Below are 26,790 nucleotides of genomic sequence, written 5' to 3' on the forward strand. Positions count from 1 at the left end.
GCCAAGGCGAATGCCTCCCCCTGCATGGGGAGCAAACTTTCAAAACCTTACAAATGTCTTCATCCGAAAACACGTGTCAAATACCCGGTTCCCACCACCACCGGCAGAGATCGTAAAAATGCATGCTGTGATTTTGCCGATCTTGCCGGTTTTCTCCCGTTATTTCACTTTACGATGTTGAACGGTCGTAGTGGGAACCCGGCATAAGGCTCGGAAGTCGGAAGTCCATCCTTCTTTCGGGAGAAGATCGTTAAAATCGCTATGACGAAAGACTTTTTCAAAAGAATGATGGCCGTGATTGGACAGCACTTCACTGAATCGTGACATTTCAACGAAGTAAGAAGTTTTAAATGCTTATTCTACTCGTATGTTTAAATGGTTAACCGACAGCAGCGCTCAAACCTCAGTCACATAATACAACATTGCTCACGTTTTATATTCCCTTCCCCAGGACCCTTGGACTCTGAGCGATTTCTCCGCATAAGAGAATTGCTCCACAGTATATCAATGTCCCTATGGCCCCCACAACGACGTCCTCAGAATCAGAGCGGCATCCCCTTCCCCGTATTCTCAGTGCAATATCTCTGTCCCTGAGGGATCAGCACGATAGCCATGAGACCACACTCCACCACCCACACGGTCACACATTATCAACTCCCCGGAGAGCCTACGGAGAATCTCTGAGAGGTCGTCCGTTACCCGTCAGCCCCGTGCTGGTGTCAGCCGAGCCTCTGAAGGTGGGCCGTGCCTGCTGAAGTTTGCCGCGCCTCTCCTGGGTACGAGGTGTGTGGGTGGATCGCCGCTGACCCGGACCGTACCCTGCAGACGTCTGAGAGGCTCGCGGCGGCGCCCGGAGTGCCGCGCCTTCTGTCGACGCCCTGCCGCCGGCGGCGATGGCGCCGACCCTAGCCGACATCGATCGAGGGCGGGGGCGGGGGCGGGCGCTGCGCCGCCGCCGCCGTCGACGTCTCCGACGAGCTAGGCCAGGCCACGGCGGTGACTCGGCACGGAGAGACGCGCGGAGAGGCCATCCGAGACCGCTACAGGTGACCGTCAGCGGCGACAAGAACGGACGTCATGTCAGACCACCTCCCGCCGTCGGACGGCCGCCGCTACAGGTAGGTCATCCCGGCCCATGGCAGGGTGTCCTCTCTCCCTCCTTTCCAGTGTGACTGCCCGTCCAGACGCCAACCTAGTGACGTCAGCAAGATTCAACAGATGGAGACTCCAGAGGGAGTGAAGTGGAACAGATCCAATCAGACCAGATAAGGCGGAACATATTTCGGAAACACTCACCGTATTTGAAAGAAAGACTTCCCTGAAATCGATGCCAATTACGAAACACCAATAAAACAATACCAATTTTCCAAAACGATACTCGCTTTTCATTTGTGTTTTAGCTGAAGCCTGCGTTCATTTTCGCACCTATCTCATTCTTATCGTTAGCCTCGGAATGTATTGATTGTCATCTTATTATGGGTCATTTCCTTTCAAGCCGTTCGCCGACCCCTGGGAAGAGGAATTTAATAACGCTGGTGGGAGCGCCAATCGTCCCCAGAGCACGCAGTCATGGTGCGCCGCACCAGCTCGTGCAGTAATAGGAATATTGCTTGATACCGACCGTGGCGGTAACGATAATTGAGTTACTGCTGGTATGCGAAGACCAAATAAACCGCGCCGCACCTTTAGGCAAACGATAATGCAACACGGCCTTCAAATCTCGGTGAACTAAGCCTTGATTTTAACTTAAGATCAAAAGTAAACGTTTCAATGCAGTTTATTAGTTTATTAAACCATTGTTTCTTTTTAAATCTAAATTCAGCATTCTGTGCCAGATCAAGTTAATTGGAACAGATGCAATTTATCAGACCCAGTCACTAAAAATAGCTCAGTTAATAAGCCCAACCTTCTCCGCGCAGGAGCCGTCTGCCGCGGGAGCACATCCTGGGCGACGACTTCAACATGTGGTCGGTGCTGAAGGGCGGCATCGGCAAGGAGCTGACGAAGGTACCGATGCCGGTGAGCTTCAACGAGCCGCTGAGCTTCCTGCAGCGGATGGCGGAGCTGATGGAATACTCGGAGCTGCTGCAGCTCGCCGCCGGCCAGGAGGACAGCGTCAGCCGCATGGAGGTCAGTCGGGTGGAGTTTAGTCGTATGGAGGTCAGTCGGGCGGGGTGTATTAGTATGGAGGTCAGTCGGGTGGGGTGTATTAGTATGGAGGTCAGTCGGGTGGGGTGTATTAGTATGGAGGTCAGTCGGGTGTGGTGCGTTAGTATGGAGGTCAGTCGGGTGGAGTTTAGTCGCATTGAGGTCAGCCGGGTGGAGTTTAGTCGTATGGAGGTCAGTCGGGTGGAGTTTAGTCGTATTGAGGTCAGTCGGGTGGAGTTTAGTTAGTCGTGTGGAGATTAGTTGTGTAGAGCTTCAGTCATCAGTCGGAAAGGGATCGGTCTGGGTGCCAGTCAGATGAAGCCGCTTGCTAATGGCCAAAGTTTCCAACGGACTGCAATATAATAGCTACATGTCATAGACGATCCCTTATTCACCCACATCTACATGCTTGTTCTGTATTCCGGCTAAAACGCGTCATGTGGCCGTTGCGTTTCGCTCTTTACGTGAGCTGTATTCATTTCCAGTTGGTGGCGGCATTCGCTGTGAGCGGTTTGGCCTGTAACTGGGGCCGCACTGCCAAACCGTTCAACCCACTGCTCGGGGAGACCTACGAACTGGAGAGAAATGGCTTCAGGTGAGAGCTCTTACCCAACGACAGCCGTCACAGAGACCTTTCGCATAACTCGGCAGACATCGATCGGACTGACCACAGACAGCACACAACAAACGCCACGTCACAAACGGCGACTGTGACTCAAACACCACCGATCGAACATTTCACAATTAAGTGGCGGCCCGGTCACGTAGTGCAAACACCTGCGCACCATGCAAAGCAGCTGCAGCGGCACGAAACGACATCCCTTCGCGAGCCAGCTGAGTGGGGATTCCAAAGCGGCCTTGACGAATGCAGGGCTTCTCCGGTCTCTAAGGAGAAACCTCAAGTGAACAAAGATGAATTCAGCAGATTTGTGCTGATTGAAGGATATTAGAATTGCAACGCTGCTTCAGTGTATTCAGTATGCATGCATTTTTTACCGGTAAAGAAACAGTCCAAACGATGGGGTATTTATGCCGTATGCAATCAATATGTTCACATTATTTTCCCCAGATTTCAAGAGATACTGATGATATTTAGATGCTCGATGAATGTATTTGTTTTGTTTAATTCCGCAAAATGTAAACGTGATGATAACTTGATTTATCGGTTTGACAGCCCCCCCCCCCCCTCTCCGGCAAGATGCCAATTTGAGTAGGTGTATCCATGGTCTGATAGCCCCTAACACCCCCCCCCCCATCCCCCCGGCAGGATGGTGTGTGAGCAGGTCTCTCACCACCCACCCGTCTCGGCCTTCCACGCCGAGGGCGACCAGTACCAGTTTCACGGCTCGGTTCATCCCAAACTCAAGTTCCTCGGACGTTCCCTGGAGATCAGCCCGCGAGGCACACTGGCCGTGGAACTACCCGGGTAAGGATGGATGTACGCTGGTTTTAGAACTGCCCAGATAGGAACAGATGGGCACACTGGCTGTGAAGCTACCCGGGTAAGGATAGTTAGGAACTGCCATGATCAGGACAGACATGGATATACAAGTAGAACTATCGAGGTAAAGGTAGGTGGGCACACTGGGCCTTGCTGTGGAGCTGCCCTGGTAAGGACAGACAGGGATATAAAAGTAGAACAATCGAGGTAAAGGCAGGTGGGCACACGCAGTACGCACACTGGGCCTTGCTGCGGAGCTGCCCGGGTAAGGAGTAAAGACAGCTGGCTGACGCTGGTTTTAGAGCTGCCCGGTTAAGGGCAAATGGGATCCTGCCCAGGCAAGGACGCTGGGATTATGGTTTTTGAACAGTCGTGATAAGAACATGGCCCCAGAATTTCCCAAATTTATGGTAAAGACATCGAAAATATCAACATTAGGATGGCCAAAAGCAAGACAATTGACGTTTCAAAAATCGACCTTGAAGCCGTTGTAGTAGTTTCCACGGCACACACCTGATCGTCTTGCTAAATTGGTTACTAGGGACTAAAAAGGGTAATTTCAGAATTGTTGAGGTGTGCTCTATTGAAATTAATTAGTGGAATAGCCACAAAAGGGCGATATGTGATTCCGGCTTAGACATAAATTGCAGGTAGCCATTGAAGCAACAATTCATGCTCAGTGCTTATGCTGGCCAAAGTGTTTAAAAATTGCAACACAGCCACTCTATTTTATTTGAAGTGGTTGATTTCATTCAGTGTCGGAACGCGATACATTCGGCCCGGCAATGGCATCCAATTGAAGTGATTCCAGTAGGGATATTGAATCCCATGGTGCCCCCGTGATAATAGATTGACCGATGTGGGTGGTGTCCGCAAGGCCCGGTCCTTTCTTCCTTTGTTAGTCTATGAGGCCTGCTGCAGTTCCACGCATAAATTTCTGCCAATTTCGTCGCTTGCTGCATGGCAATTTGCCAATTATGACATACATGGACCGCGAGGGTGGGCCTATTTGACCATGCTGCTTAGACAATGTCGGCACTCAATTATGAGCTCGCGTAGACCGACATTCAAAATAATAAACGTAATCTAATCATAGTCTCAACAGCGAGCACAACATTAATTGACATCTTGTGGTTGCATTACAAAACCCCGGCGTTATTCAGCGAACGAATTGACAAATTGTAGGTAATATTTACTGACACTTCGTGATCCTTTTTAAATCTTTATGGGCGATACTTTTTTAGTGCGTTAAACTCAGGCTTACATTTATTTTAAAAGCGTGCATGTATCCCTGTATCGAGAACGACAGGTAAGGAGAGTGAATGTCAGAAGTTATCTCGTGTCGGTTACCACACGGGAGCTGATGAAATCTTGACAAAAATAACCCTGCTGGGTGCTGCACAGGAATGCGAATAGAGCGCAGATATTGGCTATAACAATATCCTTCAGGTCTGATGATTGGAGGCTCAAGACGGTGCATTAGTTGGAAATTGAATTATGATGTTACTGAAATGTAGAAGCAGGTTAGAATCATGACTCAGTCTGATGAATTGAGGCAGTGAATCGACGGTGCTGCTGGTATCTGTTGCATTTACTAAAGGCATTACATTCCGTGTTTCATCATTTGCTAAAGGCATGTCATTCCATGTTTCAGTCATGAAGAGACGTACACGTGGAGCAACGTCAACTGCTACGTGCATAACGTGGTGGTGGGGAAGCTGTGGGTGGAGCAGCAGGGGACCATGACCATCACCAACCACAAAACAGGTCAGCCGCTAGTGCTACACTGCACACTTTTAGGATGTAAGTCTACAGAGTTTGATGGTGCAGCGCATGAGCACGGAATGTGGAAAATATTTCTCTCGACGTTCCATTCACCGCTGTTATCGAGAAAAGTTTTATAAAGCGTATGCACCATAAGGACACCGTTTGTTTTCAAAAGCGAACCTTACGAGAGAGAAAAACAGCGGTGACATATTATGGATGCTGCTGGACTTTTATATCTACCGTATAATCTCGACATCTCTGCTGTAATTAACTGGACGGCATGCTTGATAAGTGAACACAATATTGCGCAGGCTAAGTTACATTCCAACATTTCTATGGCTTGATTACATCCGAGATGAGTTTTCTGTCAGACCGTGTTCACCAGTGTTCCATTCATGAGATCGATGTGTCTTCCTTTGTAATACAACAAAGGATTCTGTTTTTCCAGGAGATACGTGCACTCTCGTGTTCAAGTCATCTAGCTCCTCGAAGTCGTCTCATCGGGTAGAAGGCTTCATTCAAGACAGAAAGTAAGAACAGGACAATGTGACTATCAAGTGTTTTGATTATGATGATTGACCATAGATTTTTAATGGCTTGTTCTTGTTTGATGTATAATTTCCAGTGTGATTTAAATTTGTAGCACAGTCTCATGCAGCTGATGCAATAATCGATAAGACTGCGGCGCAGGGCTGTATAGTTCGCAATGTAATCCCAGTAATTTTCCCAGGAAGACGCGGCACCGGTTCCTCTACGGGAAATGGACTGAGTACCTGAGAAGCATGGACATTGAATCCTATGAAAACAATCTCTCTTTGAGCGAGCAGAGACTCGGGTAAGTCCCGAACTCAAAGTAATTTACAGAGTCATTGCCTTATAATAGCAGGATCTGGTAAATACATCCGATAGCGACTTCACTTATCCAGAGATTTACAGTCATTTGTTGGACCGTGTCATGAATATTCACTGGAAACAGATGCACTGTGAGGTTGTCTTTATATTGAACGCCAGAACAGGATTTGAATTGGATTCTGAATTGCTCATTGGTAAAGCAATTTTGATCTCGAATCCCGTCGAGTCTGACGTCATTGAGTCTGCTGCTGACGTCACTGGGCTTATCCCACCCACCTGTCCTATGACGTCACAGCTCGAGCCAGGAGACGGAGCGGCGTGCGGGTCTGTCGCCGATCCATGGGCCGCGGAAGATGTTCTCACGACTCAACAGCATCACTACGGCTCCGTTCCGCAGTCACTCAGATAGAGAGGTAAGGCGCTCTTACAGCGTGCCGCAGTGGGAGCTTATTTTGAGGAGAACAGGTGGATGATGAAATAACCACAATTAAGCGCTTTATCGCTTACAGTCCTTATGGGAGGAACATTTGTGCTAAAATAAATGCCTAAATATATAATCATTCCACGACTTTTCCTCCTTTCCAAAACAATTTTAATAACAAAACTATAGTGCTTTCAAATATATCTGCGACAAGCCTTCATCGGTACACCAATCGAAAGACAAAAACATTTGCCGACCCGTAAAAATGTGTGTCACCAACGCGCCAAAATACGTGCTTAGATCACACTGCCATTGACATTGCCGCTCATTTTGTCTACCCATCACCAGTTGAACGTGGAGCATGACTCTCCGGACGACCCGTCGGCCGAAGGAGCCCTGAGCCGCAGCAGCTCAGGTCACTCGCTGGGCTCAGCCGGCAGCCGGACCCTGTGGCAGGCCGAGCCGCCGCCGGTGGACGCCCACAAGTACTACCACTTTACACGGTTCGCCATGTCGCTCAACGAGCTACTGCCCGATATGGAGCTCTGCAGGACCGACTCGCGGTAAGAAAATCACTGAGTGAGTGAGTGTGTGTGTGAGAGAGAGAGAGAGAGAGAGAGAGAGAGAGAGAGAGAGAGAGAGAGAGAGAGAGAGGGAGGGAGGGAGGGAGGGAGGGAGAGCCGATATGCATGTTTAAGGCAATGGCCGTAACCTTGTAGTAGTTGCACTTATAGTTTTCTTGACTTGTTCTTTAAGTTTCCTGAACTTCTGTAGATACATCACGTTGTCATGTGACCCTGCGGTTTTCCCGTATCTTGATGGCTGTTTGCCGCTGAACTCGGGGGTGATCTTGCACTGCCCAATATGGCAACTTTGGTAAAATGGCCAACCACTAAGTGCCTGAGTTGTGGCTGGATGTCCTTCACCAGGATTACGTCACATTTCAGATAATAAATTAATGACAATGCTCGAAAATTAGCAAATGTAAAGCTCATACATATTTCAGCACAATCCATCAACTCGGGCCATATTTCTCAGATGATACCCTGCCTGAGCTTCTGATTTCCCACCCGCGCCTTTAATCCTGGATGCACCACTCTGCCGCTGTTCCAGAGAAGACATGGTGCTCGCTCGGCACCTCTGTGGATTCACTCGAATCGCAGAGGATCAAAAGTCATAAATATGGATGTCACTGTCTGGCTGGGGAAATCACATTATGAGCGTCCCTGCAGAAGTGTTCCCTGCGGCCTCGTGACGCCGATCTCTGTCCGCCACCCGCCGCCAGTGGGACTGATGGCCTGTCGGGCTGAGCCCTGGTGAATCTGAACAGTGAACAGAATTGTGAATAGCAGTGCAGCGTGATAAGTGGGAAATCTTGTAATTATCTATCTAGTCTGTTCCACAAACTTTTTACATTTTGTTGGTGCCGGATGCACGACTGAAAATTTGAGATGCGTAGATTCGAATATCGTAGCGAATTGAAACTGAGAAAATTTATCATACTGGTATAACATATTCTAAGACATTCTTTGATAAAATGTTCTAAGAATACAGATAGATAGGTACCTCTCTACGTTCGTCACTTTCCATGCACTTAGTGCAAGGGCACGGCACACTGTCACACTGATCATAAAAAGTCCACTGTCCATTAAGCGACCCGCACAGTCCACCAACTGACCCCCAGTCCGCCAACCAACCGACACCCTTCCAACTACCCACACAGCTTCCCAAGCGACCCAACTGACCCAACCTTCCCACAGTCCACCGACCATCCCACAGTCCACCAACTGGCCCTCAGTCCGCCAACCAACCGATCCACAGTCTTCCAGCTGACCCACACAACCTTACAAATACCCACACAGCTTGCCAACTGACCCAAGTGAGCCACAGTCCGCCGACCATGCCACAGCCCAACAAACACCAATTGTCCCACAGTCCACCAACCGTCCTACAACCCATCAACCCTCCTAGACTCCACCCACCGTCCCCAAGCCGACCCACCAGCCATACGCCCCTAATTACCTCGTTACGGTCCGTTCAATGGCCGTATCAAAGCTGCAGCGGCCGCAATGACGACCGCTGGGTCGGTCGGCCGGTCGACCGGCCGGCCGCGCCCATACCAGCCAAATCGAGCCGCTGTCGCCGCCCCGAACGTATGCTGAATACTGCAGATATAGCCGCAGAGCTGGAGCTCGAAATAGTAACATTGATTACATAGGATGACAGATGCATGCAGGGGATAGTGGGCTTACACAAAGCTATTCATGACAGCAGGTCTGTGTTATCTTTGGCACAACTAATAGAATTCCTGGATATGCCACTGTATCGTACTGGCCGAAAGGTATTATTAGCTTCTCTCTCTCTCTCTCTCTCTCTCTCTCTCTCTCTCTCTCTCTCTCTCTCTCTCTCTCTCTCTCTCTCTCTCTCTCTCTCTCTCTCTCTCTCTCTCTCTCTCTCTCTCTCTCTCTCTCTCTCTCTCTCTCTCTCTCTCTCTCTCTCTCTCTCTCTCTCTCTCGCTCTCTCTCTCTCTCTCTCCCTCTCTCTCTCTCCCTATCTCTCTCTTCCCTCTATACCTCCCTCCCTTTCATCTCCAACTTAAACACTTAAATCATTGGTTCATTTATGCTTGGTTTGTCGCCATATTCTGACGAATCAATCAGACTAACTCATTATTTTTAGGTTTTCAGCGTCGCTAAATCATGCTTCTGGTGTGTTAGCTGCCACTGATAAGCATCGGGCCCACTAATTTCTTGTTAGTTTTTCAATGAAAAGATGAAAAGAGAAAAACAACTAGATGTAAAACATAACTGAAAATAGCTGGGCCGGCAAAAGCTACGGCCATTCGCCGGCCACTGCTCCACGAACCGGGAGGAAGCGAGCGACTGGATAGGTAGACTGCACCGCACGGCACCAACTGGCACATAGGCTGTGCCGCCGTACACCCACCGCCCGGCGTGACTGTGACGGCTGTGTGTTGCCGGCAGGCTGCGGCCGGACATCAGAGCTCTCGAGTCGGGAGACACGGAGAAGGCAGGCGCTGAGAAGGCGAGGCTGGAGGACAAGCAGCGACGCGCTGGGAAGGCCAGATCCAAGCGCAAACAGGCGTGGACACCGCGGTAAGTATCCCGGCCGGGCCGTGTTGGTGGATGCTGCGAGTGGCGAGCCACGCAGAGTGCTTATGTTGCAAACAATATAGCTACAGCAAATTGAGTCAGTATGGCTGCCATCCATTGCGCCATCCGGTTCCACATTCATGTACTTATAAAAATTTCAGTAGGTGGAACTATGGTCATGAGTACCCAAATATAGGAACGTTCCCATTTTTGGGAACGGAGTTCCCAAATATGGGAACGGGCGTTCCCATTTATGAGAACGGAAGGTAATTTTTCGGCCGTTCGCCCACTAAAACTCATTAGTGCATCACATCTCAAAAAGTGCACGCTAATTCAAGTATCTACTAAGTCTCTATAAAATTATCCTTAATCTGACCGTTGCACAAGGAAATTGACCGTCGAATGATATTTTTAATGATTTTTTGAAATGACGGAATGGTGAAAACATGGGTTATACTACATTTAACATGCAATTTTAAGGAAAATGAAGCGTTTTTTACAGTTTGAGGTCAAGTATAATAATTTTCGCCTGGTTATGAAGTTTCATACTAGCGACACCAGACGCTGACATATGCAAGCGAACACGCGGACAGTCCCGAGGTAATATTGTTGACTTTTGGTGTCGGGGCGCACGACCGCGTGGAACGTCAGTGATTTTACCGAACTACTGTTGTAAACTCAATTTCAGTGGTTTAAAATTATTCAGCTGTGTTTTATCAGTCCGGAAAGACATATTTTATTTGGATGCCAGCTGTTAAGCGTTGTTTTATAAGGAGCGTCATGAGCGTGGTTTTTGTCTTCCGTGTTTCTAAGCATGATCGTTTTGGGGGAATTTATCTTATATAGGTCGCTCTGTGTGGCTTATTTATAATTTTTATGCTGATTTCGATCATTCCTCGTGCCCATCCTACCAGGCCTTTTGCCACTTACACTCATTAAGAAAGGAAAAAAACTAGATTTTCATTGGGACTAGGTGTTTTGAGGGTGTAACATATTCAGCGTTCCCATTTTTGGATACTTTCTTGTGCTCGTCAACTATCGGTGATAAGCAGACAGGTGCTTGACATGTCTCCACCCTCGGCGCGGACGGTGGATATAGGTATGGAAGACCTTGTTGAACATCGCTGAGCGTTGTGAATTGCGTATTCCTGCAGAGGGGGGCGTGCCCGCTGCGAGATCGACGGGAATAAAAGCGCAGAAGACCGGGCGAAACATGCGACGGTCTTGCCGGAAAGGTCATCTGATGATTGTTGCGTTAGCAATAATTTGCGGCGTTGGACGTGATGCTTGTTAACCCGGCAGTTGCTGGGGTATTTCGCCACCCACCGTTTGCTGGGGGGGGGGGGCGTTATACGCCCCCAGCCGATAACTCGAGAATCAATAGGCGCAGCGAAACGCACGAGGCGGCAAACGAAAGAACGCGACGAGACGCTTCAGATGAGTACTTCAAAGTTGATTTTTGAGGTCACAGGTCGGGTCAAGGTCAGGTCAAACACCTGAAATCGGGCTTTCAGTTAGAGGTCTGCACCGGCCGGCTGCAGCCGCGGCTGGCTGCAGCCCCACGGCTGTGGGCCGGGGCGGCTGCAAATATCTCCAAGAACACGGCTACGGCTGTGGCCACGGCTGTGAGATTTCAAGCTCAATCTTAAGTACTCAAATATGAAATTTTAAATCCTTAATCTTACATTCTGATAAGCAGTCTAGCCTGTAAAAATCATGCAAAGGATGCCCAGCAACATTGAAAGTGGTGAAGCCTTTGAAAACCTGTAATGGTTTTACCATTTGCTGTAGGGGAGTTTGCACTCTGGTACAGAATACTGATTATAGGTACCAATTGTTCCTTCATCATCAAGAGCTTGTTGTTGTTGTTGTTGAAGAGTTAGGGCGCGCATCATCAAGAGCTTGACAGTTTCAGAAAAAGCAGCATGTTGCATTGTCACATCCCTCTCAAATCAATCTCACCTGGTCATTAGTTAGGAGAGCACCTTACAGCTATTGAAGACGAGCGTTCAATAATTCTTTCAGGTAATAGAAAAAGAAATCACGCCTAGGTAAAGGCAGGTAAAGGCTTCCTAAAATATTATCTAAAATAACACTCTTAGATGTATTTCTGGATTTTCGGCAAGTCCAATTACATAATATAAAACTGGCGCTTTATGTTCTAACTGGTGTGTGAGTGACCGCTAACAGAAAATGCTGATCAACGAAGCCAATGGAATTAGATTATAAGTGAGCATGAACCTTACTTACGGTTAATTCACATGATGGTGAAAACCCTGAACACGTAATTCACATGACGGTGAAAACCCTGAACACAACATTTCTTACGCGAGCTGTTGACTTTACTAATAAAATGACGTCTTCTTCTGAAAATGTTAAAATTTGATACCTAATCTTTGTTTGAGAGCAATTTTTAAACTGTAGAGCATTATTGTTTATTATTTATAGTTTTCATGGCTGTTAATGGTGACACAAAACAATTTATTGCCACTTCTTTGCTATTGACGTCATTAAAACTCAAGTAAAATTTTTGATTGAAAGAGGCAAATGTGGCTTGCACGTCCTTGGGGATTTGAGCGAAGATCATTATTTGGAAAAATCAAAATAGATGAATGTTTTTCTTTCTTGGATGCTCACTAGTGTTTTGATGCCTTGCATATCAAAATAGTTTGAGACTTGCTCAGAAGGCTGCTTCAAGCCTGGCATATCACACCCCAGAAAATATGCAAGGTAAGAAAGAAGCAAGAGGTTTGACTAGACAATCACTTTTTGACAGTCCATCAACTTCAGTTTCATTTTCCACACCTAACATTGATAATGAAAAGCATCAGGGTCTGTTGTTCTGTCCCACAACCATGCTTCAGGATTTGGCATTAGATGTCTACACTGCTAGTGCTTCTATTCTGGTTCGTTGTTTGTGTTTTCTGATGATGTAGGTACCTACCTATCCATCTTTCTTAACCCCTTGCAAGGGCTTGTGGAGGCATGCGTTGCGCATCAGGCTTCAGGCCTTCGGCCTAAAGCCAGATACACAACCACTTAACCTATGATGCTTCATGAGCTTGAGAATCTATAGCCCATTGCAATGTGCTTTTGGCTATATGTTTCAACTAAAAAACAACTTATGATATACTATTTGGTTGCATTTCATTGAAAGTATCCACGGCCGGCTGACGGCTGGCTGCCCACAGTTTGCCACGGCTGTGGGCGGCTGTGGCTGTGGAGCCACGGCTGCGGGGCGGCTAGGCTGTGGAAAATTGCAGCCGTGCAGAACTCTACTTTCAGTAGCATGGATTTCAGGACTTCGCAATGGGCGTCTCTCGTCATAAACTCTGTTAACCCGCGCCCTGCTGGGGGTCCTGGATTTCCACGCCCTGCTGGGGGGGGGGGGGTGTTTGAACACCCCCCCTTGTAACTCGGCTCCTGGGTCACGTAGCGATACGCAGAAGGCGGCGTTCAAAAGAGCGTAAAAAATAATCACGAAATCACTTCGGTCAATTTTTTGGTCCGGTCAAAGGTCAGGTCACCAGAGGTCATTGAAGGCAAAATTTCGCCGATTTCCAGGTCGAATGTCGAAAATTTCCAAGAAGCCAACGCATAACTCGAGAACCAATAGAGCTACAGCGCCGCGGAAAAGCGCATTCGATAGCCCTATTAACGCCCTTTCTGAATAATTCTCTCAGATTTGACCTAACGTCAACGGTTTTGCCTGCAGGGGGCAAAAACTGCAAAAATAGCCGATTTTTTCGAAAACAGTTTTTCTGCAATAACTTTTGACCCAAGCCTTGTACGAGCTTACTTTTACCGGCATCGTGTTCCTCTCGTCAAGACGCATCGAATGAACTATGACTTGACCTTGAAAGGTCAACTTGAAAATTTGACCTCAGGTCAAGGTCATGACCTGACCGGAAAGGGTCATGTTGCATATCAGTCGATCCGTATCGTCGAGCTGAACACATCTAAGGCGTTTTCATCGCTCTAGCATGCCTCTATCAAAAGTTATTTGCGAAAAACTGTTATATACCATTCGTGACCTAAGATGGCCTCAGGGCATAAACAAGGGTCACGGACACCATTTTCAAGTTCAGTGTGTCTAAACCACTTGTAATTCGGTGTTTGAGAGTGTTTATAATGTCTTTCATCCAAAAGAGGCGCATTTCAATTTTCTCCCATTGACTTATAATGGGGAGGTCACAAAATTGACCTGACCTTAGGTCATCGATATCAAAATTCTGAGATATACATTTTGTACATGCTATTGCTCTTAGCAATCGCTGTAAGTTTCAAAGCGATCGGTCACTCGGTGTAGCTATGACAGACATTGAAAGTTTTATGAGGTGAGGTCACTTCAAGTGACCTGGTGACCTGACCTTGAATGACCTTGGTCTGAAATTTTCACAACATGTGTAGAATTGATGTATGGTAAGGTGTACCAAAAACGGCGGCGCTCCGCGCCGCCGTTTTTGAGATATTCGCGAAAAACCACAAGGGGGGTGTTCAAACACCCCCCCCAGCAGGGCGCGGGTTAAAACGGTGCACAATCCATCATATAAGGCCTACAAGAGTGTCAGCTCCATGTAGGGGTCAATCAAGCATAGGTCAGGGTCAAGGTCAGGTCAACCGGGTAGGCACATATCCCCGAAAATCAAAACTGATAATCGCAGCCTGTGACACATGTTTTATGGGTAATTTGGGGCGTAGAACACGATGGTCACATTCATTTTATCATATGTGTACAGTGTGTCTAAAAAGAATGTACCGTCGCCACTACGTGGCGCTGGTGTCGCGAGCCGGTAGTTGGCTGAATCCGCACCAGACCACACATTCCCAGGCGCTAGGTGACAGCTGCGCAGCGGCCGGTAGTAGCGTAAGCCCGAACCTTCGTGACACGACCCCGGGGGGGGAGGGAGGGGAGCGGGCGGGGCAGCGCGTGTAGGGAGGGGTGCTCCAGCAAGCTGGCAGTTGTCGCGGCCAAAGGTCAAGGGGTCACACACCAAGCGAACGGACGCTGATGTGGGTTCGTGGGGATCATGAACTTGTGTGTGGTAGGTGCGTCTTGCGATGCACGGGTGATACGCCAGGTCTAAGCCAAGGATTCAGGGGAGAGCTGAAGAAAACACCTGGTCAACTACGGCGAATAATAGTGCTGAAAAATGGAAAGTATGGGTCAATGCAAGCCTTCATGACTATAAACAACTTTCTGAGGACGCAAAGGCCAGCATTGAATAACGATATCCGGATCGAAGTTAGCAATGATTTATAATTAAATGCCGAACTAATAGCGCTGCAAAACACTCCTAGTAAATTGTCAAGTCGGATTATACCCACTTGAATTAAACTATCCTAAATAAAATTGTTAATTAACTTTCTAACACTGACGTTCTTTATCATACGATAAGTATGGGGTTAACCAAGATTCAGCATCTTCCGCGTTCAAACAATCACCTGTAAGGTTAGAACATTAACCCGCGCACCGACGGGGGTCTGCGCCAACTTCGCACCGACGGGGGGGGGCGGATGACCGCCCCCCCCCCTGAGATCTCGAGAACGAAGCAAGATAGCGACAAGTGGTAAACGGCATCGGATACGCACGGCCAAGATCTACAATTTTTACTAAGGTCATTTTCAGGTCAGGTCAAAGATGACGTCACAGGGGTCGAAAAAGTCAAAATGGCGGCGCTAGATATGGAGAGAGTTTTTCTCGAATAACTTTCGAATTAGTCAAGATAGGAACAAACTAAGGGCATCATCGTGATCCTCTCGTCAATCCGCATCGAATGATATATATATATGTTGACCTCGAAAGGTCAAGGTCAAAGGTTGACCTCAGGTCACGTGACCTCGAGGTCATCATGTATATCATTCGATGCGTCTTGACGAGCTGAACACAATGAGACCATCCACGCGTCTGTATCTTGTTCCTGTACGGAGTTATTGGCCAAAAACCTTTGGTGACCTTTGATGACGTCACATGACCTCACAGCTGCCCAACAGCAAAACAGACCTCAAGGTAGTGAAGGTTGATCGTATATGAAGTCATGTATGGTATATGGGGCCATTCCGACCCGTTTTAGTGGTAAAAACAGGGAGTTGATTTTTCCCCCATTGACTTATAATGGGGAGGTCGCGAAATTGACCTGACCTTAGGTCACCGATATCAAAATTCCGAGATATACAAATTGTAGCTACTAATGACCTAATAATATCCTGCGACTTTCAAAGGCCTCCGACATCTACTGTAGCTCTGGCACGGTGACAAAGTTGCAAAAAAGTGACTTGAGGTTGGGTCATTCAAAGTGACCTGGTGACCTGACCTTGAAAGGTAAGAGGTTCAAACTTGCACACCATGTGTAAAATTGATGAGGTTATAGTCATACCAAATTTCGCGGCGCTACGCGCCGCGGTTTTCCCGCTATTCGCGAAAAACCTCAGGGGGGGGCGGATATCCGCCCCGCCCCCCCGTCGGTGCGCGGGTTAATGGCCAGGTAAAAACATGGTCGGGATTTGATTAACCGGATTATAAGTCGATTTTTTTAGTCGGGATTTGATAAGTCGGATTTTTTTACGTCAACCGCATTTTTAAGTCAAGTCAGGTCACTGATCTATGACGTCATAAATGAGCAGTCCTAACCCGGCAGGCGGTGGGCCTACCAGCCACCTTCCGCGCGGTGGGGGGGGGGGGGCACTTTTTTGCCCCCCCCCCCCGTATCTCCGAAACTACTGGACGGATCCGGAAAATTCAAACGGCGTTCGATAGCCCTGTCAAATTTGTCGAAGGAAACCAAATTTCATTGACCTCGGGGTCACCGATGACGTCACAGGTCAGGTCAAAGATAAAATGTTTCACCGTTCACGGGGCTTCTAGGGAAAGCGCTATAACACCGAGTAAAACGCATTTTGTCGAAAATCAGCGATAAGGCGTCAGTTGTCTAGTACATATGTTGCTATTAGAGGTCACTGGTCATACCAGGTCAGGTCACAGGTCAGGTCACCAAAGGTCACCAAGGGTCACCACATGAGTCCAACTTTACTAAGGTTATGCGATGCATGTTTTATGGCCAGTTTTTCATTTCCAACTCAATGGTGTTGGTTATAAGACCATCAGGTACGGTTTGGGTCACTTTCTGGTGGAGGTCAGGTCAAGGTCAGGTCAAAAAAGGTCAAATTTCAAAGTTGATATTTATGCATAAAATGGGTATCGATTCGATGCAGCTCGTCACGGGGAGTCTAATGGTAGTCTTTGTTTTGCGCTACGAGGTCTAGAATTGCTAAAAATTGAGTTTGAAAATTTGACGTCATCAATTTTGAACAGTTTTTTCGCTATAACTTCGCCAAAAAAAGAGGTATCGATCTCAAATTTGGTATGTAGATAGAAGGCGGTAGGGGCTATCACATATATTCCGTTTTTTCGAAATTCAAAAAACTTTTTGGATTTTTTGGCTATTATATTCAAAAAATCTATTTTTTGATTTTTGGGGGTCAAAATCCAAAAAATTCGAAAAACCGAAATAGCAGTTTTGTAGCCCTTTAAATTTTACATCTTTTATGTCTGAAACATTTTTCTGTATCTCTAAAGCTGTAGGCCTGACAGCTCTTCCCGCGAAACCTTTTTTTGGGTCGAAAATGGCAAAAATGACGTCACTCTGACGTCATTAGCGGCCAACCTATCATAGCCTTTGGAAAAATTTTTGGTCACCATGAGCGCTAGCTGCTCCCGGGAAGGTACTGAAAGTTTGGTGACGATCGGCGCAGCGGTTCTCGAGATATATCGAAAAAACTAAAGGGGGGGCAAAAAATTGCCCCCCCCCCCCACCGCCTGGAAGGCTAAAATGAACTGTGTGAAACTGTCCTAAACTGTCCTCAACATTTTAGGACTGTGTGCACACTCCTAAAATGTTCCACTACTTCGCAACACCCTCAGTGCAGAGCTTTCATAGGGAGATGAAACTTACAGGATCTTATAGTATGATCGAGAGTCTCACAACTTGTATAAATGTATATCTCGGATTTTCTGAAGGGTCGCCAGAGATCAGGTCAGTCTCTCACCATTAAAAGTCATGAGGGGAATATGGAAAGTGCTAGTTTGGTCCGGAAATATATACAACTATCTCAAATTCTCAAGCACACGGAATCGTGATTTCATGCGCTCCTTGCAAGGTCTGATGCTTTAATTTTGCTTTGTTGATCTTGCGTGACGTCATTTATCACGTAACCAAGGGTATCAGTTTTTCGTCAATAACTCCCGATCAACTAAAGCTACCGAGTCGATAAAGCCACTAATGGACATGAAAAGACCTGCCGAATCGATTGATATGCAATATGACCTCCTTTGACCAGCTTCGTGACCTGACGGGCTGTGACCTGACCTTGACCCGAGGTTAACACCTTAACTCTCGCCCGTATTGGTGTTTTTCCAGCCGCAAACGTATAAGGAAGGGGGGGGGGGTCCGTTGGACCCTCCCTTACCGTTTCGCCCCTGGTCGAGCTAGAGCTTCACGGAAAAAACGAGCGTGTTGGCCGTGACGAGAGGAAGTCGATGATACCCAATTTTAAGGTCCTAGGTCATCGGTTGACTTTCCAGGTCAGGTCAATGACCCAAAAGTCGGGAAAATCGGGCCTGTTAGAAAGTCGTAAAGCGTGGCTGCTATGGGGTTTTCGGGGTGCTGATCACGAATATCATGTTAGTTTTGATCACAGATGATGTCTTCATGCATTTAGGCCAGGTCGGGTCAGGTCAGGTCAGGTCAACCAGTAAGGGTATTCGTAGTTGGTGGCAACCGCCTCTGACAGCTTCGCAACATGTTACGAGGGCACCAAAACTACTTCGTAAATGTTCATATGGCTGCTAAATTCGAATTCAGCTCCTAAAACTGGCCTAGAAACATGTAAAACTCGAAAAAGTGAACCGAGGTCATCAAAGGTCAATGACCTGACCTGACTTTCCGGTGACCTTGACACCCACCCTAATGCATGGAAGCAACATCATATCCCATGTTTGAACGCTTAAAACCACGAAAAGACTGCAAACGCGCCGCTAATGCGAGCCGACATACGCCGAATCGCGATTCCGGCCAAACATGGTCTCGAAAAGTAGGTCGCAGGTCAAAGGTCATTAAGGTCAGGGTCATGACAATTTCAGGGTGGGTGTAAAATTGATTAACGTGAGGGTAACGAAAGTTTCGTCGCGATCGGCCGCTTTTTACGCGAGTTATTCGCGAAAAACCGAGGGAGGGGGGTCCGTTCGACCCCCCCCCCCCTCTATACGGGCGAGGGTTAAGTTGATCTCACCCGAAGAAAAAGTATACCATTCGACACGCCTGAGCTAGACAAACACGATGCTGCTAAAATTGCGGATCTGCGATCATTTTTAGCGAAGTTATTTACCAAAAACCGAACCTGTGCCTTGGACCACTTGACCTGACCTCCGAAGTCATCGTCTGACCCTGGTCCTTAACCCTCGCGGGCCCGGGGGGGGGCGTTTTTCGCCCCCCATGGCGAATATTTGCGATAGCTCCCGAACGCTTAGGGATAGGAAAGCGAAACTTTCAGTACCTTTTCTCCCATCAATTTGACATCTTCTGAAGTAAAAAATTTGGACCTAGCCCCCTTGATGACGTCACAAGGTCCATTTTTCTAGACCCCTGCACGGCAAACTTCGGCGTCACAGACGCAAACTTCAAATAGCTGCTAAAAATAGAGTTTTAGAGATAAAGACAAATTACGAGCACGGTTGTGTAGCGTTTGACCTAGAGAAAAATAGAAAAATAGTTTTGGTAACCTGAGGTCAGAGGTCAGGTCAACAACCCCGAAATGTGGTTTTAGTTTTTCGCAAATAACTTCGACAAAAATGGTCCTAGAGCTACGACAGTGGTACCATCGCATTCGCCTTGTCAAGCCGCGTCGAATGATATATATTTTGTTCGGAAAAGGTCAAATTTTATGTTGACCTCATGTGACCTCGAATGACCTCTGGTTGACCTTGACACATGAAAGGTCGTTTTTGATGGATTTGTACCCGCTGATCACGAACCTGGCATCTATTTTCCTCTAACCCTTCATTTAGAGCTTCCGGATTGCAAAATTGTCTTATTTATTATTACTAACTTGAATCAGTGAAATAGCCTCTAGCAGGGATACTCTTCTGTGACCTTGACGTTTGAGCAGCCTTGTATCGTAAGATGAACCACAAATAGGGAACTGATAAGCCTCAAAACATTTCAAAACATCTTGGAAGTTAGCACGCAAGATATGCGAAAATGTGCCAAGTTTGAGGTCAATTTTGAGCGTGACCTTGACCTTGACCTTTCACTTTGAGCACATTTTCAGAATCCTCAGATTCTCTTCTTTCGTTTGACAGCCAATTTTGCCGGTTTGATGCAGCCTGCCGTCCTCTAGAAGGCTTACTTTGAGATCACTACACATGTGGCGGTTTTTGCCTTTGACCTTGACCTCTGACCTTGAAAATTGACCTGAGGTCAAAAATTTTAGGTGCATTAGAATCGTCTCGTAAGGACCTTTCGTTTGGTATCGCTTTTGTTTCCGTAGCTCCCTTATTTACGGAGTTAGACAGGGGGCGAAAAACGCCCCCCCCCCCCGGGCTGCGGTGGTTGGGATTACCCCCCGGGCCCGGCCGGGTTAAATCGGAGACCAATCGCTGCATTTCGTAACGTCGCACACGATCGTTTCTTTCGTGAGGCTCTAGCTCAATTAGGGGCGAATCGGCGAAGGGGGGTTGGAAGTGTTTCCTCACTTCCAACCCCCAACGTCCCCTCGGTATTCAGAAAACCTGAAGGTCCGGTGAGGGTTAAAACGTTTCTCCTGAACGAGGAAGAAATGTAAAAGTCAAAGCTCTATAGACGTCCTATAAAAGTGGCCATAATAATAAATTCGTTAGAAATAAGATGCTTTTTAAACGACTTCCTCATATAAAATCGGGTGCTGGGAACAATCTTATAAACGCTTTAGAATGGACAGGGCGTCACTGGCTAAAGTTTGGGTGCAGAAAACGGCTATTACCTAAATGCAAAATGGTTTTCATGCATTTCAGTCAATTGTATATTGTAGGTCCCAGTTGCCGAGCTAAAAAAAAATCGGTAGTGTTTTGCATCTTTTACGCCCTAAGAAACTACACCATCTATCGAAGTGGGCGGGCTTTTTGAATGGGAGGGCGCATTATGCACGAATCGAGTGCGTTCGTTTATTTTGGACTGTATTTTACCACATCCACTGCTGGTATCACTATTAATATTATCTAATGCCGTGAATACGACAGCATTCCATTTATAAGATTGGGCCAATGGAGTGGCGCCCCGCGAGCTCGGTTTTCCGCTGGGCCGCTACAGGCCAGGAAGTCGGGCTTCGCCTGAGGGCAGGACAAAGGTCAGTGAGGGAGCGCGGGGTCAGCCAGGTATCGCCAAGTGCCGAGCGGATGCCGCTCCCTCCCCTCTCTTCCCCTCTTCTCCCTTCCCCACCTCGGTATAGATGGGGAGGGACCGAACTGCCAATGACATGCGAGCGGTCAAGGCCGCTCGCGCGGCAGCGACCCTGGCGGCCGGGTGCCGCAACTGGGATTCAGCCAAGTTACCGATTCGCCTCCTGTGGGAGAGCCAAACCAGGGGACATACTTTTTAGATATACTGTACGTGTTTGGCTCAAAAACCTCAATTTAAGAAATGCATGTATCATGGTCGTGAAGTAGTCACGATAAATTGCCAAGATTCAGTTCAAGATTTTGGAAAATGCGGAACGATAATCAATAATCGAATATAGCCATTTGATTGTTAATGGTATTGGCAGTCTAATGGCGTTTACGGCATGTCTGTATGTCTATTCTGTGATTTTATATGATTTTTTGAACATATGCCATTTTTGGTCGAAAACTCAGAAATCATGACGTCACTAAAACCTCGATATCTCAAAAATTTTCCGACCGATTTTTTTGAAACTTTGTCACAATAAACTTCAATCAATTCCCTACAGGTACCCAAAATTTGGCGCGCCTGCGGCGCGCCGTTTTTATGCTATGGCCCGGCGAAAAAAGTGGGGGCGTTTAACGCCCCCCCCCCCAGCAACTCGCGGGTTAATGAAAAGAGCCCCTGAAAGGCTTCGGTGAAATCGTTCCCAATTTTGGGTACGCCGTTCCCATAATAAGGAACGCTTGCAGCGCCAGTGTACGAGAGCGTTCCCAAATTTGGGCTCGCGGCCCGGATGATGGGGAAGAAATAGGGGAACGATTTGAAACTACGATGGGCCTTACAATATCAAACTCTTTCCCAACAATATTGAGACAAATATCAGGCGGTTCACGATCGTTTTATATTTTTTGGACGTCATTTAACGGTTCTTTTTCTTGTTTTAACCCGCGACCTGGTGGGGGGGCTATTTTTTGCCCCCCTCCAGACTTTTCGATATATCTCCAGAACCGCTGCGCCGATCGCCACCAAACTTTCAGTACCCTCCCGGACACCAATTTTACACATTGTGACAAAAAAAAAATTCCAAAGGCTATGATAGGTTGGCCGGAAATGACGTCAGAGTGACGTCATGTTCTGCCGTTTTCGACCCAAAAAAGGGTTTCGCGGGAAGAGCTGTCAGGCCTAGAGCTTTGCAAATACAGAAAAATGATAGAGACATAAAAGCTGTAGAATTGACGGGGCTACAAAACTGCTATCTCGGATTTTTGAAATTTTTGGATTTTGAACCCCAAAAATCAAAAATAGATTTTTTGAATATAATAGCCAAAAAATCCAAAAAGTTTTTTGAATTTTGCAAAAACCGGAATATATGTGATAGTCCATACCGCCTTCTATCCACATACCAAATTTGAGATTGATACCTCTTTTTTTGGCTAAGTTATAGCGAAAAAACTGTTCAAAATTGATGACGTCAAATTTTCAAACTCAATTTGTAGCAATTCTAGACCTCGTAGCGCAAAACAAAGACCACCATTAGACTCCCCGTGACGAGCTGCATCGAATCGATACCCTTTTTATGCAAAACTATCAATTTTAAAATTTGACCTTTTTTGGCCTGACCTTGACCTGACCTTGACCTGAACTTCACCAGAAAGTGACCTAAGCCGTACCTGATAGTCTTATAACCAACACCATTGAGTTGGAAATAAAAAATTGGCCATAAAACATGCATCACACAGCCTTAGTAAAGTTGGGCTCATGTGACCTGACCTGTGACCCTTGGTGACCTGACCTGTGACCTGACCTGGTATTGTCAGTGACCTCTAATAGCAACATATCTACTAGGCAACTGACGCCCTATCGCTGATTATCGACAAAATGCGTTTTCCTCGGTGTTATAGCGCATTCCCTAGCAGACCCGTGAACGGTGAAACATTTCATCTTTGACCTGACCTGTGACGTCATCGGTGACCCCGAGGTCAATGAAATTTGGTTTCTTTCGACAAATTTGACAGGCCTTTCGAACGCCGTTTGAATTTTCCGGATCCGTCCAGTAGTTTCGGAGATACGAGGGGGGGGGCAAAAAATAGCCCCCCCCCCCCACCAGGTCACGTTATAAACAGACCCCACCAGGGCGCGGGTTAAATAATGACTACATGGCGTTCCCATATTTGGGTTTATCGTTCCCAAACATGGGAACGAAAATGCGTTCCCGAAAATGGGTACGCTTGACCATAGTTCCGCCTACTGATTTGTAGAATTATAGTAGTACACGTAGAATTGCATAATGCATATCCTGTTCTTGGAAGGCAGTTTGACGATCTCATTGGAACGTTGCAGGTATTTTCAGCTTTGCAAAAGTGCCGACACGAATATAGAAGACTGGACGTATATGAACAATTTTTGGGAAGAAAAGAACACTACAGATGTTGACATATTCTAGATGGATAGCTTCAACGTGACAACGAAAGACAAACATTGTCATAGAAAAAATGTCCATGCACTTGACGATGCTGTTTAGAAAACGACATAGTGCTTTGTTGTATCGTAATTTATATCAATATGTAAAGCGCCGTGGTTGTTTGCTATCAGTGATGGGTAGCTATGTGTGGCGGCTTCTGGTGCATTTGTGGTGAACTGGGTCTGAGAACTGTTTTGCAATGTGACTTTGTATCTTAGCTTTATAATACTGCATTGCGCCATGTGACAATTGGTCTCAGCATTTGGGAGCATTTCATTAAGCGATATTGCATAGTGGAAAATAATGATTTCATCTTATCACGGATATCCCAAACATCAGACCAATCCGGAACGAAGTTTTTACAGGTAATTTTTTCTAAATGTGGCAATGGGACCATGGCAGCGAAAACAAATGTTTTATTCTTATAAACTGCCGGTTGTTTTGCACCAGTGTGCCCGACAGCTCAGAAATTCTCATATCATTATGGTTTCTAGTGGACGAATGCTCTTAGAAAGTTGTCATTTACAATTGTTTGACCTTGATAAAATGGCATTAAAGCTACATATTGCGCCATTTTTATTCATTCAAAGTAGTATTGAAGTAAAAAACGTTGCAGTTATTTAGAACTATTAAAGTCTTTGCAGTTTTTATTATCTAGGGAAGAAAAATATCGCTAAAACTCAACGTACTTTGCAATAATTCATTCTAGTCAGTGCAATAAGACTCACTAAATGTTCAGTTACATGAAAAATGTGAATATTTATGTGAAAATGTTACAACACGGGCGCGCACAGAATGGACCAGTATGTAGGTATTGGGTAATGATCGTGTCGTTATCATAAAGAGGATGTCTAACATCGAAAGATTCCCTTTAACATTCAAGAGCAACAATGTACAGGGTGTCCGGAAATTGATTGCACACGGTCCATATGCCCGTATCTCGCACATGCTCCCGCCAAACCGGTTAGGAAGGGTCGCGACCCCGCCCCCGGGCACCCCAGCGTGTCAGTTAATCACGTGACCCAGCAGGTGACCTGACCCGAGCCGCAGTGAGCGGCCACAGGTCATTTTCCGAGAGGCAGTCTTCGCGCGCGGGCCCCATATCGGGAATGGTGAGGGAGCACACTTTGACGACGCGCCACCGCGCGGTTGGGATGGTTCAAGCCGGGATGACGGTAGGCGATGTTGCCCGACAAGTGGGCGTATCTCGCCGGACCCTTCATTACTGGCTAGCTCTCGACCGCAGCGGTGCATCACTGGAGAATCGTAAAGGTCGTGGGAGAAAGACTGCTGAGCAGAGTGGCCAAAATCGTGCTCGCCAAGGCCGTGCTGAAACGACGCCAATCGACGCGGAAACTGGCCAAAAAGCTGACTGAGAAGGGTCATCCGGTGTCGAAGACCACTGTTCACCACTACATGACCAAGTGCTTGGGTCTCAAGCCGCTAAAACTGCGCCGCCAGCCAAAACTGACCGAAGCCCAGAAGCGGAAAAGGCTGGCATTTGCCCGGGAGCGGAAGAACTGGACCATCCAGGACTGGCGGCGCGTCTTGTTCAGCGATGAGTCGGTGTTCGAGCTCATGCACCCGCCGAATCGCCAGAACGAGCGCGTCTGGGCGCACAGCAGCGCTGAAGTGCCTGCCATCGACACGGTGAAGCAGCCGCTGAAAGTCATGGTCTGGGCCATGATGAGTCATCAGGGCCTGTCGGAGCTCCACTTCGTCCCCCGCGGCCAGACAGTGACGGCCCAGTACTACGTGGAGGAGGTCCTGAAGAAGTCGGAGCGTCGGCGATGAAGCGGAAGAGGAAGACGGGACCGCCAACACAGGTCGAGCTGCTCCCGAAGATGTCCGAGGCGATCTTCCAGCAAGACGGCGCTCCGGCTCATCACGCCACCAGCACTCAACAGTGGTGCCGGGACAACCTCCCAGGGTTTTGGGAGAAGGGTGTATGGCCGGGCAACAGCCCTGACCTGTCGCCCATCGAGAACGTGTGGGCTATCGTGCAGAGCGAGCTCGACATGATGGAGCCGGCTACCACCGAGAAGGCGCTAATCAGGAACCTCCAGCGAGCGTGGCTCGGCATCAGTGCGGGGACACTGGATAACCTCATGTGCGGCATGCCCGACCGCATGAGGGAGTGTGTGCGACTGGGTGGAGGGTATATCGGCAAATAAACCATGAAACATGCTCGTTTTGTTTCCTTGTCAAATGTACTAAAAGAGTGTGCAATCAATTTCCGGACACCCTGTACCTACTACGATCAAGGGAGATAAGGGATCATAGCTAAAAAAAAAAAAATGCGTCGCTTCATGAGCCATATCATTTCTGGCAAAAAGTTTGTAGATTTCACTTATCCCGGACAATCATACATTCCTGCAACTTCAACACGGGGACCGATCGCCGTTATGTATGAATGTACAGGGACGCGGCGTTTGCTAGTTTGAACTGTGTGTATATGCTAGTATATTACACAAGGAGGTGGTGTTCCTGGTGAGGTCATATCCGTGGCCCGGCTGTATGTACAATGTACAGCTGGTGTTGCTGACTCGAGCGCCGAGCGCTGTCAAGCTACATTTGTGTGTGTAATTGTGTGTGTGAAATGTTGCATAGCGGGCACTGAGATGTGAAGAAGAATGCGTGACCACGGAACCAGCCACCTGAATGTATTTGTATGTAATGCTGGCTAGGCTGCCGGTATGCTGTTGTAGAGTGTTTTGTTATGTAAGCGTCATACACAGTTACGTTGTTGAACATTATGTGATTTAATGAACAAAGCATTTACTTGAGCGTAAGACATGTGAAGTCAGTATTTACAAAAATACAGTACTTTTGTAAGGTATTTTGTATTTATAAAGTCAACAGTTCATTTGTTTTAGAAATCAGCGACATATTCAGCGTGCACACTCGTTATTGTTTCTAAAGCTGCCATTGTTGTTGTAAATCGAAAAGGGAAAGCTATGTATGTACAAGCCATATTCCATACAAGCGTAAAGCGATGATATTCAATCCTGTTTTAGGGCCTTGTTCAATTTCACCTGTATCAATGGAAAGCCTGTGTTGCTTGCTATCGTAATGCATAGTTTCCCTTGTTTTCTGTATAGGTCTTTCTCCGGAGAGGCTCAAACTGGGATTTCGTGAGTGTTCATGTAACCACGCTGCAATAAACACCCTGA

The 26,790-nt window shown here is 47.2% G+C and overlaps 2 protein-coding genes across 2 annotated transcripts; both read left to right on the forward strand.

Annotated features, from left to right (window-relative positions):
- The first annotated feature begins 988 nt into the window (after nt 1–988).
- Nucleotides 989–26,603, forward strand: LOC122372767 (oxysterol-binding protein-related protein 2-like). Its single transcript, XM_043350324.1, has 11 exons — nt 989–1,118; nt 1,920–2,130; nt 2,634–2,743; nt 3,416–3,574; nt 5,244–5,356; nt 5,805–5,886; nt 6,087–6,191; nt 6,504–6,621; nt 6,978–7,192; nt 9,614–9,745; nt 23,497–26,603. Exons 1-11 carry the CDS (start codon nt 1,078–1,080, stop codon nt 23,597–23,599), a joined length of 1,389 nt encoding a protein of 462 aa, XP_043206259.1. The 5' UTR covers nt 989–1,077; the 3' UTR covers nt 23,600–26,603.
- LOC122372771 lies at nt 25,034–25,411 on the forward strand. Its single transcript, XM_043350329.1, has one exon. It carries the CDS (start codon nt 25,034–25,036, stop codon nt 25,409–25,411), a length of 378 nt encoding a protein of 125 aa, XP_043206264.1.
- Nucleotides 26,604–26,790: the final 187 nt, after the last annotated feature.

The sequence above is a fragment of the Amphibalanus amphitrite genome, unplaced genomic scaffold (genome assembly GCF_019059575.1).
Source record: "Amphibalanus amphitrite isolate SeventyFive unplaced genomic scaffold, NRLGWU_Aamphi_draft 001398F_arrow, whole genome shotgun sequence".
NCBI classification, from domain to species: domain Eukaryota; kingdom Metazoa; phylum Arthropoda; class Thecostraca; order Balanomorpha; family Balanidae; genus Amphibalanus; species Amphibalanus amphitrite.